The 14,659-nt window shown below is 43.9% G+C and overlaps 1 protein-coding gene and 1 non-coding gene across 2 annotated transcripts; both read right to left on the bottom strand.

Moving 5' to 3' along the window:
• Window positions 1–5,088: 5,088 nt before the first annotated feature.
• zgc:195245 (uncharacterized protein LOC565483 homolog) lies at window positions 5,089–14,083 on the bottom strand. Its single transcript, XM_061805086.1, has 5 exons — window positions 13,644–14,083; window positions 13,506–13,533; window positions 12,644–12,788; window positions 12,426–12,570; window positions 5,089–5,582 (listed from the first exon to the last, which is right to left on the bottom strand). Exons 1-5 carry the CDS (start codon window positions 13,647–13,649, stop codon window positions 5,481–5,483), a joined length of 426 nt encoding a protein of 141 aa, XP_061661070.1. The 5' UTR covers window positions 13,650–14,083; the 3' UTR covers window positions 5,089–5,480.
• Window positions 5,871–5,943, bottom strand: trnat-ggu (transfer RNA threonine (anticodon GGU)). Its single transcript has one exon. It is a non-coding gene; the product is annotated as a tRNA-Thr (tRNA).
• Window positions 14,084–14,659: the final 576 nt, after the last annotated feature.

Here is a 14,659-nt window from a genome sequence, read left to right as displayed (position 1 = left end):
ATATCTTCCTCGACTCGTGAACACACGTAGGGTCCAAACTCGGAAATCCTTAAACAAGTGAATGCGTATATTGCGAAAATTTTTCATGTTCACTTTCAGATAACGTATACCAAAGAAAATATACTAGATTTGGAAAAGTTTCCTGTTGTATTTAATTATTATAAAATAATAAGAGTGAAAGAAAGTCATAAATTATGAAGAAAAGGATAATGGCTTGTAGGAATAATAGTGAAATTAACTATTATACATCTGCTTCCAATAAAGAAATGATTTGCTCTGCTTTAGATAACGTGGCAGCCGCTTAACAGGAGATAGCACAAAAACAAGAACATCTAATCATCAGAACTGTGAGAACCAGGACCACCTCTGTTGTCTGTTAAAGAAATGATGACCACACAAGTACTCAGCTATCTTCCACACACATACACACACACACATAGGAACAAACAGGTACACTTTGTTTCCAATTATGTTTTGCTCCGTTGTCTCCTTTTTGTAACGTCCATGGAAATAAGGGGCGTTTTGAAACCAAATAAATAGAGGTGCTGAGGAGAGGATTATCAGAGTGCAGAGGTGAATTGGACGAGACAGTTCCTCTCCTCTCTCCTCGTGAGCTGTCAAACTTGAACTGGTGTCTTTGCTTCATTTTTGTCCTGTTTTATGAATGTCGAATTGGTAAACCTGACATGGCTGTAACATTGAGTCGGCCTATTTGGATAAACAAAAATAACGTAAATGCCTCAAATGAATGATTTATAAACCTGAGAGCGATACTGTGGAATTTGTTGATAACATTTGCGAGATTGTTCATCCTCCTGAACAAAAAGTATCGGAAAAATTCCTCGTAATTTGCGGAATATATCAATTGAAATGCCTGCTCCACTAAGACGAGAGGTGGGTGCGGCAGTTAACGTTTGGCATGGGGAATCTCGTTAAGGTATGTACCTCCTATTATATATGTATGTGTCAATGTATCTTCTAAACCTTCCGGAGTATGCTGCAAATGTTTCAATAATATTCATATCTCTAGGGATCCAAAACATCCCAAGTATTGAGATTCATCACATCATTTTTTATAACAATGTGTGTATGCTTACCATGCTTTTTGCCCTGACCGGAAGTCAAAGCCTATTGGTGGCAGACATAATCGATGCAGAATGCTCAGTCTAGTTTTTATTGAACTTCATTGGTCTCCATCCACAGTCATGTTCCTTGGGTTCAGCCTCAAGTTCTAGTCACAACAATTATCACTGTGAATATCATTATATTTACAAATGTTTGCAAGATGTAAAAAATTATTAAACGTGACTCTGATTAGTGATTTTGTTACATATTTTAGCAAGAAAAATTAAATAGTCGTTAGGGACAGTTGGAGCAAAATGGGGACAGTGGGCTTAGTATAGTCAGTACAGTATCGACAGTTTAAAAAAAAAAGGGATTTACACCAAGCCCAACAGTGTGGACTATGTGGTAGTTGTTTTCATTTTACATCGAAGCCTTTCTGTTTGTGATGATATCAAACAGAAATAACACAGGCAGTACGATGCAGGCAGATTGTGCTTCATGTAATTTACGTCAGGCACCTAGGGCCTCAAATGCTGTGTTCGTTCAGACAAGTTTTTTTTCTTTTTTTTCCAACTATTGCTTTCATTTCCAAAGTCCATCTGTCCATTTTCCATACTGGTTATCTTCCCTATGGTTGCAGGGGGGTTCTGGAGTCTGTTGGAGGACGCTTTTTTCCTCCGCGTGTTCGTTTAATTTCGGACAGTGAGAATGTTGGTTATCCAAATAAAGGCTGGAGATGATGAACAGTTTCTTCTAAGAATTTACTTACAGAATATTCTGGGCACTTATGAGTTACAGACAATGGCTGTAGAAAGCAGATCAGAAGTGCGAAGATACAGAGAAAACACACATCCTTTATCTTGTCAGAAGGGCGGACTATGGATGGTATCAAACCTGTGGCATGAGATCGGGGCTTTCCACTTACTGCCCCGTCACACCATGAGGTTCTGGCCAGCGTCCTATAGCGTTTGAGGAAATGTTGGTAGTCGCCCATGGTCGCTGGAATAGCCCCAGAGTAGCGTTGTTTCCACGCCAGTGAACGTCAATGATTGCTGGGAATCGGCGGAGAACGCCGGTCCGGAAAAAAAGTTTTGAACATGCACAAAAGTTCTCACCGAGACCAGCGTTCATCAATGTTTAATTTTAAATGCTGCAGAACGTTCAAGAACATCCGTGGAACGTTTTACTAAGGTTCGCCGAGCGTTGCACGCGTTTGGCTATCGTTAGTCAGTCGTAACTCTAGCTTTACTTGGTTGTTACTGAATCGTTTGCTTTGCAGTGAACGACTCACTGGCAACCTGTCAACGCCCACTGAACAATCCCCTAGCACATACAGCGTGTAACCAAAGTAAAACAAACGTCGTTTTGTGTCCATTGAGCGTCATTCGAGGGTTTCCCGAACTTCCATGCATATGGGTATATAAACCAATGCTTTGTAAAAGCAAGGTCTATTTAATATTAAGCTACAGTAGAAAGCACCTACTATGGAAGATCCAGAAAGCAGCAGTTCGTTTTCTCGGTAAAACTCCACCAGACTATCCTCAACAGCCCGGTCCAGGATCCTGCAATCCTTTCTCTGCTTCTTTTGTCTCTTTGTCGGACCGTCCTCACTGGGGTTTGCAAGGTGTTTAGGGTCCCCAGGGGGTGTCACATGGTGCGTGACTTCGCGGGCGTGCTCTTCCTTCTGCTGTTGTTTTTCCTCCAAACACATTGCTTGTGATGAAAGAGGCTTAGCTTTCTCACTAGCAGCGCTAGTTGCTGAAGTCCGCGCCCTAATCTTTTTTCTTTTCGGCGGCATGATGCTCACTGTTCTAACTCACGACAACAGCTGAAGTGACTATGAACTTTCCAACGTTTTAGTGCCGGTTCCACTGTAAGAATTCCACGCCAGCAAAACGTTTTTCTGTCGTTATTCACCCATTGGTCACACGCTCAACAGACTCGTCTTACGTTGACAAATCGCTCGTCGCGCCCCAATGACGCGTTTGCACACGCTTGTGGTGTTTACATAATTGACCCCTCCGTAGAAATTGCGTCATCCGCGTCGCTGACCAATCAGAGGCCAGAGATCTGCATAAACCACGCCCCTTCTTTGCACCCGCCGTTCCCTCAGACGACGCTGCATGGTCCAGTATAGCTTTTGTTAGTGTTTTATCGCATATTTGGGTTCTTTAACAATAGATATGGTTAAGAGGTGTAGTCACGGACTTTGTAATAGTGACGACAGGTATCCTGAAAGGCTAGTTGGTGGAGTTCAATTCGTACCCTTTCCAAAACCGAAGACCCAGTACGAAAAATGTCTTCGATGGATCAAACTTTGTGGAAGACCGCATCATCAACTGAATCCATCTAAAATCAACCGGAACAGAAGACCGAGTACGAAAAATGTCTTCGATGGATCAAACTTTGTGGAAGACCACATGATCAACTGAATCCATCAACCGGAACGGATATGTTTGCACGAAGGTATGCCCTATATTTGATATTCAATACATGTCTCATATAAATGAATTAGCAGTTCTTCGCTTGCATAACATAGCTAAGTGTGAATGATTGACACACTTGATCTGTGTGGAGCGATATTTTGCGATGATCTGACTGCACAAACGTGTCTTTGTTGGTGGCTCCCGAGCTAAGCTAAACCGGACAAGCGAGTCCTAAAAGCCTTCGACGGGCACCGAGACACCAAGACTGAAGGAAGGATGTTTGAGGACACTATAAAGTAGTGATTGTGGTACTCGGTCGGGACTTACGTAGGTTCGGCATTAATTCAAGAATAATTATTGAGGGGAGTGCGTGAAGTTACACAAAGAAAACGAGAGAAACAACTCGTAAATCAAGCCTCGCCTTCTTTTCCTTCATACGGCGATTCACAAACGGCTATACAGATACACATTCAGATTCTGCACACAAGTGTGATATGTAACATGAAAATAGGAAACTGTTAATGACGAATTCGTCTTTGGGTTATAATATATTATATTATGTGGCTTCTTGGTCTTCCTCTGACTCCGGAAAGATCTCGCGCTAATATCAATGGTTTCTCTGTCGATATGCATGTAAATACGCTGAAATACTTGAAGCCCTGCTGTCTGCTTTTCAACGATATTTCACTGTTAGCTAAGAATGCGAGTGAGAAATCGGCTGGTAAATCGGACTGTTTCGCTCTAGTGTTTTCTTGCTGCGCAGCCATTTTTGCTAATTGTTTGTCTGAGATTAGCACACATGGGGTGACGTAACTTCAGGAGGCGTGGTTAAGTGCCCTGTACGGAGGGGTCAATTCACCCGCGGCACCTCGAGTTGGGGTGCGGGGTTCTGCACGGATTGTTTTTGTTGTTGCTCTTCCGGAGTGGGCAGGTAACAGAGTTCCCGCCGTTAAGCGAGTCGTGTTTCGATGTCTGCCAATAAAACAAGTTTTGTTCCTGTGTCCGACACATTCTGAACTGGTTGCCAGCCAATCGCTGGTAACAGAGACAGATAGCAGTCCCACTCACAATCACACCTAGGGGCAATTTAGTTTCTCCAATGAATGCATGTGTTTTAGATGGAGGAGGAAACCGGAATCACGGGGAGAACATGCAAACTCCACACAAGTGGGGCCGGGATTGAACCCTGGATCTCAGAACTGTGAGGCCAACACTCTAAACGGTTGCTCCACTACGCCATCCAATTCGGTAAATCTATTAATATAAAGTAAAAAAAAAAAAATCAAATGCTGAAAATACAAAAAGATGCTAACTGACCTGACAGGTTTAATCAACATCGAGCAGTGGCTTAGGTAAAAATTGCTTTTTTTTTTTTTTTTTAAATTACATACTGCAGATTTAACAATACCTTTGAGTATTACTGAAGAGCCTCCTCCAGATGGTCTGCTTTCTCCTCTCGCTCCACGAAGGAATGAAAAGATCAGCTCACCAAGAGTCAGACACATGTGAAAAAGAGGCATGGGGTCCTAGGGGAAAAAAACTGCATGCAAATTGATTGCCAAACCATTTGAATGGTGTACAATGATACGTGAGCGAGTCTCTTTGAACCATACACTTTATTTCCACTGCACTCTGGAAACAGCAAACGTGATACATGACAGTAGCCTTTCAATTACTAACACTGACAGAAATATTGTAAAGACAGTGTTCCCCAAAAACCCTCTTAGTGCCTCACTGGACAGGTGTGACCCTTTCGCTGCTTCTTAGGAGTTGATTTGGATTGGGGTTAAATAATATCATAAAGATAAAAAAAAACAAAAAACATCAAAAACACCCACTCAGTGCAAACCCAACTGAACAACACTTGCATGTATAGCTCAGTATAGGACTTTTGTGTTTCCTGGCATACGTTATGTTTCAGAGTTGTAAACAAGACAGTTTAAAACCCACTGAATGAGATGGAGTAATTGGGCTTGTGTGGCAGGGACCTCACTGCTCGTACATCTGCGTACGTCTCAGGTTTTCCTTCACACGAACAAACTCGGGTATCTTCTGTTGGTTCTCCCTCTGCCGGATTTCCTCCTGCTCGTACTGCAAGGATTAAAATGCAACACAATTTAGTCACTCTCCCGCCACACCACCATTATGGCAACAGAGTGACACTATAGTAAGAGTCGTCACAGCAAATGCAATAATCACACTTAAAAATGAATGATAAACATCACTGGCAGACCAATATATATATATATATATAGTAAGTTTCTTTCGGCTTGTCCCTTTTGGGGTCGCCACAGCGTGTCATCTCAGATGAACGCACATATGTTTGGCACGATTTTTACGCCGGATGCCCTTCCTGACGCAACCCTTCTCAGGGAGTGGAGGCCCCAGTGGGATACGAACCCACAACCCCTGGTTTACCAAACCAGTGCTCTAACCACTGAGCTACGGGGCCTCTATATATATATATATATATATATATATATATATCGTGAATTCTTTAAATGATTGTCATAGTTTCACACGAAATTCTGCCCACATTAGATACCATAGCCAAGAAAAATGTTTCAATTTTGTGTTTCCGATTGGGGTATTTGGGGAAATTGTCGTTGGGGATGATGTTTTTGCTAACTATCCAATGGGGAACAAATAGGTTACTTTTGGGGGGATTGTAGTGGGAACCTCTAAAATTCACATTAAAGGGCCACTGTCATGAAATGCATGATTTTTAGTATGTTATTAATGAAAAACGGCAGCCGACATGGACCCATGCGTTTTTTTCACCACACAATTTTTAACGTACACAGCTTTTTGTAACTCCCGCCGTGAAAATCCTCTCGAGGGATTGGTTTTCGAGAAAAAGCAGGAAGTGACAAACTAGGCAGGACCGCCCTCAAATGGACTCTATTAGTTTTACATCCGGGAAGGTAGCTCGTTGTTCCTTCGTGTTAGCCAAAATGCCCGCTCGTTGCATTGCTGGACATTGCTTGAACACTCGGGAGCATGGATTTACCCTTCATAAGTTTGCAAGAAACCTGGTTCGTCGTGCAAAATGGATTGCACGGGTGCAGAGTACGAGAGCTTCGTGCGTTCCAAATAACAGGTAGGCGTGTATACAGCTACTATAAAAAAATAATAGTTTGGGGCGGACCACGTAATCGGTCTCTCATAACGTAACAAAAGATCTGCGTACATATGACAGGCGTGCTAAACGTGTCGATGTGTGGGTCGGACAGTGTCGGACAATGCCGCACTCAGCCACATGCGACGACAATGCCGTAAAGCCCTCTGGCTCGACGGTGTTATTCATCGCGGACGGCGGCTATGAACAATGCCCTAAAGCAGCCTGGCTCGGCTCTGTGATAAGCCACCTCAGCGCCACAAATGAGCCACACAGGCCGAGGCACCGCATCCGCCGGTCACGGCTTCGGCGAAGGCTACGCGTCGGGAGCGGCTCTGAAGAACGCTGCCGTCAATGCCGCACTCAGCCGCGTGCGACAACAACGCCGTAAAGCACCACGGATCGATGGTGTTGTTCATCATGGACGGCAGCTATGAACAACTCCCTAAAGCATCTCAACTCGGCTCCGTGATAAGGCACCTCGGCGCCAAAAATGAGCTACACTGGTTGAGGCACCGCGTCCACCGGTCACAGCTTTGCGAAGGCTTCGCGTAGGGCTTGCGGACGGTGGCGGCTCTGAAGAACGCTGTGGACAATGCCGCACTCAGCCACATGCGACGACAATGCCGTAAAGCGCCCTGGCCCGACGGTGTTGTTCATCACGTACTGCGGCTACTATGAACGCCCTAAAGCAGCCCGGCTCGGCTCCTTGTTAAGGCACCTCGGCGCCGAAAATTAGCCACACCGGCCGGCTGCGATGAGCTGCGATGGCTCATTTCCGCTGCATAAGTGGAATGGACGGGGAGGCGGTTTGGCCGTGATCGCATATCATCTAAATATGGCTCGAAACAATAGGGTAAATTGCCCTGGTAACTTCACTTGGTTGTGTGATGTTCTCTGTCAGAAGGGGGGTGTTTGTCTCCCATAGTAGGGTCCACCCCGAGTTTTCATTGGTGAATGTCTGGGTGACGTCACAGACAGGGGATGCAGCTAATATGGTAACCACTTGGATGTCATAGAATGACACTTCTGCAACTTTGCGCGTGGATGACGTGCTCTCTGCTCATTTATTTTTTCGTATAGACATTGAAGTGAATAATGTTATATGTATTTTTCATTACAATATCTATTTTAGAATATTTATAGGGATGACACTTGACCTTTAAGGATACATATGCTTGCATACCTTGGTGAGTTTTTGGGCATGTTTCAGACCCCAGAAATTACATTATTCACTGGAAGAATGATAAACATACCGAAGAGCAAAAGTGTTTACAAGAGTTATTCACATTGATATGGTCAGTTGAGTTAGTACTACATTGCTAAAAATGAGCCATGTTTACTACATCATGTAGTTTACAATGTATGAATACGCTAAACAAGTGGAGCTCAAAAACCAGCCTCTGTGGCGCATTCTACTGCCTATTCGTTCCTGTAGTCTGTTGTCCCTGGACTGTTAAGGCCCGTTCCAAATCTACTTAGCGTAGAAGGTGGTCAGCGCTACAAGGAGATGCACAGGAATTGAGTGAATGTGGTGACGAAGACTCAAAATTAGCTTTTTACTGTTTATGGTCTAAATTTTAAACAATACAGTATAAGGTTAGATTCATAGTTAATTCTGTGATTTTTTAAATACAGTACACAAACACGGGAAGCATGTTAATAGCATTGACAATTTTCTTTTTTACAGTGTTTGTAAAATTGTATCCAAAAAAAAAGAACACTGTGTGGTCAGCTAAGCCCCTCATTTCCAATTGATGAAAAACAAAGAGAATAATTTCCCTTTGCCTGGTTAACAATGTATCAAAATCAACTTAAAAGCTGCAGTGACATTATTTAGTGGATGGAAGCATCAATGAATGCTGTCTGTTTTGGTCCGTTATTCTGCTTTGACACAGATGCTAAAGGGTTTTTTTTTTTTGATTGACAATGTAAGACATAGGCTCCAGCAATCTTGTGACCCTTCTGAGGATAAGTGGCTCGGATAATGGATGGATGGATTAATGAAGACTAAATTGTTTCCCTTCAGGATACATTGAAACAATTAATAATTTATCAATATACAGGCAAATGGCATGACTTTGGCTAGCGATACAATAACTGTTTGCTTTGAGATACTTTTGAAGTTGCAGTAATTTTATTTTGGGTGCATATGTGACCAATGGGCACGGTGGGGCAGCTGGAAAGCGTTGGTCTCACAGTTCTGAGGACCCTGGTTTAATCCTGGCTCTTCCTGTGTGGAGTTTGCATGTTCTCCCCGTGCCTGCATGGGTTTTCTCCGGACACTCCGGTTACCTCCCGCATCCAAAAAACATCCAACATTAATTGGACGCTCTAGGTGTGATTGTGAGCGCGGCTGTTTGTCTCTATGGACCTTGCGATTGGCTGGCAACCACTTCAGGGTGTACTCCACATCCTGCCTGTTGACAGTTGGGATAGGCTCCAGCACTCCTGGAACCCTTGTGAGGAAAAGCGGCTAAGAAAATGGATGGATGGATCTGACAAATGATTGGAGAAAGCGCAGTTACTTTTAAATAAAAAAAAAAGGAATATTAACGTAGTCTTGAAAATATCTGGGACAGGTTAATTTGTCTTGTATTCATTGCTTGGCTCTCTAATTTCTAAATCTTCCTCTCTTAGCTGTAATTTCAAGTTACTCTAATTTCTGGACCATAAGCCGCACCTGATTATAAGACTCACCCAGTACATTTGTATATACATAAGCCGTACCTGTCATTAAGCCGCATGTGCCCACATTGAAACACGAGATATTTACAAAGAAAGACAGTACATAGAAAGAGTTTTCAAAGTTTTAATGATACACCATGGCTTTTCTTTCCAAACAGTACCTGTGACACGGCAGTAACACGGCAGCAATACAGTACTAGCACAGCACTAACAGGGCTGGGTAAAAACACATAACGGTAAAAGTCACAGAGACGCGGCAGTAACACAGCAGCAACATGGTTCAAGCCACCTGGTTCGATTACATCTGAAAGTTTTTTTTGTCTTTTTACATTACTCCAGTTCTTCTTACTGCGGTTTCCAGTGTCTCACCATCGATTCTAGAGTCTATGGATGGAAAAAGACAGGGTGGATAACCATGCACAATGTGAAAAGGTGACAACCCAGTGGACGCTGAGGGAAGAGATTTGTGGGAGTATTCCTCCCCAATTATCTGTTGGCTCCAAGAACGCGGGTCATGAGAGGCGAGACAATGTAGCCCAATCTCCAGGTCCTGGTTTCTGTGCTCGGTCTGGCCAATGGTTTCCGGGTGATGGCCCAACGACTATGTCAGTGAGAAGACCATGCAACCTCAATACGCTAGTCCTCATTAGCTTGGCCATCTGTTTTGCGGAAGGAATTTTAGGCAGTGCAATAAAGTGTACCATCTTGGAAAGTCGATCCACCACTGTGAGAACAGTGGTGTGACACTGCGAAGCCCGTAACCCAGTCACGAAGATGAGAGAAATATGTGACCAGGGACAGACAGAAGTCATAACTCCCCTTGAGGGGCGTTCCCAGGAAGGTTTGTTCACCGCACAAGAAGGACACACGTTGACATGCTCGCTGACATCTTCTTTATATTTGGCCACCAAAAGCATTGCTCTTCCACAGATTGCATTTGTGCCATGTCTGGGTGGCAAACTGTAGGATTTGTGTGGCCCCATTCAATTACTCTACCCCTCAGCGGGGGGCTGACATAGAGCCTGTCATCGGGACACCGTTCGGGTGTGTGAAAGTCTCATCATTAACGTGATTCAATTTCCCAGGTGAAAATTGACACAAAACAAACTTCGGGGAGGATAGGCGTGGGGACAGACTTGATTTTGTCCCCATCATGAACCCGTGACAGCGCATTGGGTTTCCCGTTCTTCTAGCTTGCTTCTAGCTAGCTTGCCTAGCATTAAGCCTTTTGGCTGACTTAAGATACTCCAGGGTTTTGTGATCAGTTAACACCAGGAATGAAACCTGAACCCCCTCTAACCAGTATCTCCATTCAGACATTGCTGCTTTGACTGTTGATAGCTCTCGGTGCCCAGTGTTATAATTTAATTCATCTGATGTCAGTTTTCTGGATAAAAACACGCAGGGGTGCAACTTTCGGTCCTTGGGACTCCTCTGTGACAACCTCTACGACAAACTGCCGATCACGATCCGGAAGGTTTAGAATTGGAGCAGAGGTAAAGCTGGCCTTGGGCTTACGGAAGGCCGCCTGACATGCTGGGTTCCAATTGAAGGACAGTAATTGTGGGGTGAGGTTAGTGAATGTAATGGGGCCGTGACTGAACTAAAGTTCAAAATGAAGTTGGAGAACCCTATAAATCTCTATCTCCTTGTGAGTAGTAGGAGTGGGCCAATGAAGAACAGCCTCAACCTTGTGGGGATCCATGAGGATCTCACCCTCTGCCTGGATGAAGCCCAAGAATGATATGGAGGGTTAATAGAACTCACACTTTTCTGCCTTGAAATACAGGTCATGATGCAGCAACTGCTGTATTACAGCTCGAACGTGCCCGACATGGGATTTTTCACCCCGGGAGAAAATATGAATGTCGTGTAGGTACACAAAGACACATGTTGAGGATTTCGCGTAAAACATTGTTGACGAAATTCTGAAATACTGCAGGGGCATTGGGTGAGTCCTAAAGGCATCACCTAATATTTATAATGACCCGTGGGCATGTTGTCTGCCGTTTTCCACTCACCCCCCTCTTGTATCCGCACTAGGTGGTATGCACTTCTAACGTCCAGCATGATAAAACTACTGCTCCAACTGGCGACTAAATCCCAGTAAATGTTCTTTATGTTGGGTGAGGTGGAGCCCTCGAGCCCGGAGAACCTTGCGCATTGAATCAGAGTCAGCTGGGTCCACGTCATTGCCAGATCGTTCTGTCACGACCAGAACACGAGGCTGAACCTAATATGCACGACTCACGAGACCAGGTACAGTTCGGGGAGCGTATTTATTTAGTCCAAGGTCGGTCCACAGGCAGGCAGTCGAAACAGGCCGCAGAGTCAGAATCACTGGCCAGAGAGTGAAGGTCATCAACGAGGCAGGGTTTGGTACTCAGAGCATCAAGGACAAGGACATGGACTTGCGGGAATGTGACATGAAAGTACAACGATCTGGTGAAGGACCAGACAGGATGCGTGGCAATATATTTAGACCATAATCAGTGCAACAAGAAGCAGGTGGGCCCTTCTGCTCACTGGAGCAGGTCCACACTGGGTTAAGGAAGGACACGCCTTTGACAAGTACAACCACTTTGTTGTATTATACTTTCCCTTTTCCCCAAATAAAAAAGGGGATCATGAGCATTTCTAATCAAGATGATCTTGCAAACCCAATGTCACTACATCAAAGATCAAAGATTTAAAAAAAAAATGTGTGGCAGGTAACCTTTATGCAGGGGTGTCAAACTCGTTTTTGTCTCAGGCTGTGTTTTAGTTACGATTTCCCCCAGAGGGTTGTTTGAAGAGTGAAACCATGTAAATGTTTAATCAACAAAGTATATTATTACCATTACATAACTTGAGGGATCTGAAATCAGAATACGAGGATAATATGCTCAAGTTTGTTTAAGTTACTCTATAAAAATGGTTTGGGAACAGTAAATGCAATATCTTAACATTATTGTTAATTATATCACAATCTGGAGTTTGCATGCATATTTGTCCAAAAATACAGAGGTTAACAAACGTGATTTTCTTTCGCGGGCCATATGAAATTATGTGGCGTGTCTAGTCCCCAGGCCTTGAGTTTGACACCTTTGCTTTAAGGGTTTGTATCTGCTCTCTGAAGCACTTCTGACCTCTTGTAGCTTCTGTTGTCTTTTGCGGAGCTCCGTTTCCAGGTCTGAAGGTCGCTGTTGAGCCATCTCCTGCTCCCTGTGCAGCTCCAGTCGCCGCTGCTCTAGTACTCTCTTCAGTTCCGGCTTCTCCTCAAGCACAAGACCCCTGTAGGTGCCGGCATAAATTCGCAGTTAAGCACAAATTAATTTGGACAACAACAGTGCTTGGCTTCACATACAGCTTGTGGCTAAGCAGCAGCTCCCGGTGTAAGTTCTGGTAGCTTGGTGTCTCCACAGAAGAGCCATTAAGTTTCCGTGGTTGGGTATCACTGCTGCTGTCAACTGTGCAAAGCCTGACTGTTTGTGTGTGGCCAAGTGATGTGTCTGAGAAAGTCCAACATTCTTATATCGCACCATGGACCACATTCTTCACTCTTAAAGTTTTCAAGTCAAAACATATTGACATTCAATAAGCACTTTATATATCAACATACACAGCGCAGCTACACAGAGCTAAAGTAATATTCGAAAAAGGTATTTGTTCCAATAAAGGCCAGGTACTCTCTGCAGTTGTTAAATGTGAATTTACAAAGTTGTGACTTGCAAACCTTGTCAGAATACATAATACAGTATAATTACACTTAGGTGCTGTAGATTCTCAGAAAACTAACATGATCCAGCATTCATGATATACACACTCAAGGCTGTGTCCATTCATCCATTTTCATAGCCGCTTATCCTCACGAAGTTCGCCCGGAGTGCTGGAGCCTATCCCAGCTGTCAACGGGCAGGAGCCAGGGTACACTCTGAACGGGTTGCCAGCCAATCGCAGGGCACATAGAGACAAACAGTCGGACTCACAATCACACCTAGGGGCAATTTAATATATTTTTATAAAATACAACAGAAAGATATCCTCAAGCAATTGGCTCAGTCTGCACCTGTTCAGTTAAAGTTAATAGTCTGTGCACAATAGATGGATGGCATTGAAAGATGAATCCTTTTTACAATTTTTTTGGGAAAAGAACTCTTAATATATTTCACGAGTAGTTTAAGAGTGCTTTTAGATCGATGTATAATTGCTTTTGTGTCTCAGTTTACCTTTTTGGTGATGTCCACATTCGTCTTTCTGGGAATACATCAGGAAGAGTGCGGGAGGGGAAAAAAGTTAGATAAAAACGTAAATTTTTCTGACCAGAACAAATACAACGGATTTGGTGGGTCATCTAAATGACATACAAACATGTCAGCTGGGACGCTTTTACACTCATATGCAAACAAGAGTGATGTAACATCTCTGCTGGATAGACAGTAGGGTCAGGGAGTGGTCCTGACAGGATACAAGTGCAGTCAACTTCTCACAGCTCATCTCATTGGGAAAAGAAGTGCATAAAAACCTGCCATCACTCACTTTCAAGTGATTATTGGTACAATTTAATCAATTCACAGTTCAAACCAGATGTGTATGTAGACTATAAAAATCCTTTTCCTCATTGTCGGACATGAAACCAGACTTAACTTTCAAAGTCTAAAGACTACACTAAGAATAATATGCCTATAAACATGCATCCAGGCGGGATGGTGGATCAGCTGGTAAAGCGTTGGACTCAGCGTTCGGAGGAACTGGGTCCGATCCTGGCCGTGCCTTTCTGGATTTTGCATGCCATCACTGTGCCTGTGTGGGTTTTCTCTGGGCACTCCGGTTTCCTCCCACATCACAAAAACATGCAACATTAATTGGACACTCTAAATTGCCCCTAGGTGTGATTGTGACTGTGGATGTTTGTCTCTATGTGCCCTGCGATTGGCTGGCAACCAGTTCAGGGTGTCATCCGTCCATCCATTTTCTTTGCCCCTTATCCTCACGAGAGTCGCGGGAGTGCTGGAGCCTATCCCAGCTGTCAATGGGCAGGAGGCAGGGTACACGCTGAACGAGCACATACAGACAAACAGCCAAATTCAGATTCACACCAAGGGGCAATTTAGAGAGTCCAATTAATGTTGCATGTTTTTGGAATGTGGGAGGACACCGGAGTGCCCGGAGAAAACCCATACACACACGGGGAGAACAGGCAAACTCCACACAGGCCGGGATTGATCGCGGGTCCTCAGAACTGTGAGGCCAACGCTTTACAGCGACAAAAACAACGTCTGAATTTTTTTTGTTTTTTTGTTTATTGACAACTTTTGAGTTAGACATTTGGTGATTTATTAGAACAAGGTTTCATGGGCATGGCCTGGCCACTGCCGTGGGC

The sequence above is a fragment of the Syngnathoides biaculeatus genome, chromosome 2 (assembly GCF_019802595.1).
Source record: "Syngnathoides biaculeatus isolate LvHL_M chromosome 2, ASM1980259v1, whole genome shotgun sequence".
Classification (NCBI taxonomy): Eukaryota; Metazoa; Chordata; class Actinopteri; order Syngnathiformes; family Syngnathidae; genus Syngnathoides; species Syngnathoides biaculeatus.
The sequence above is the reverse complement of the archived record's forward strand: the minus strand, read 5'-3'. Positions and strand labels throughout refer to the sequence as shown.

Bases quoted from the DNA above. Each gene is read 5' to 3' on its own strand.
- zgc:195245 (XM_061805086.1), bottom strand. The intron at 12,789-13,505 runs GTAAACTGAGAC...GGACTTTCTCAG, and splicing joins ATGTGGACATCACCAAAAAG to ACACATCACTTGGCCACACA. The intron at 5,583-12,425 runs GTCAGAAGTGCT...TAATCCTTGCAG, and splicing joins GACAACAGAAGCTACAAGAG to TACGAGCAGGAGGAAATCCG.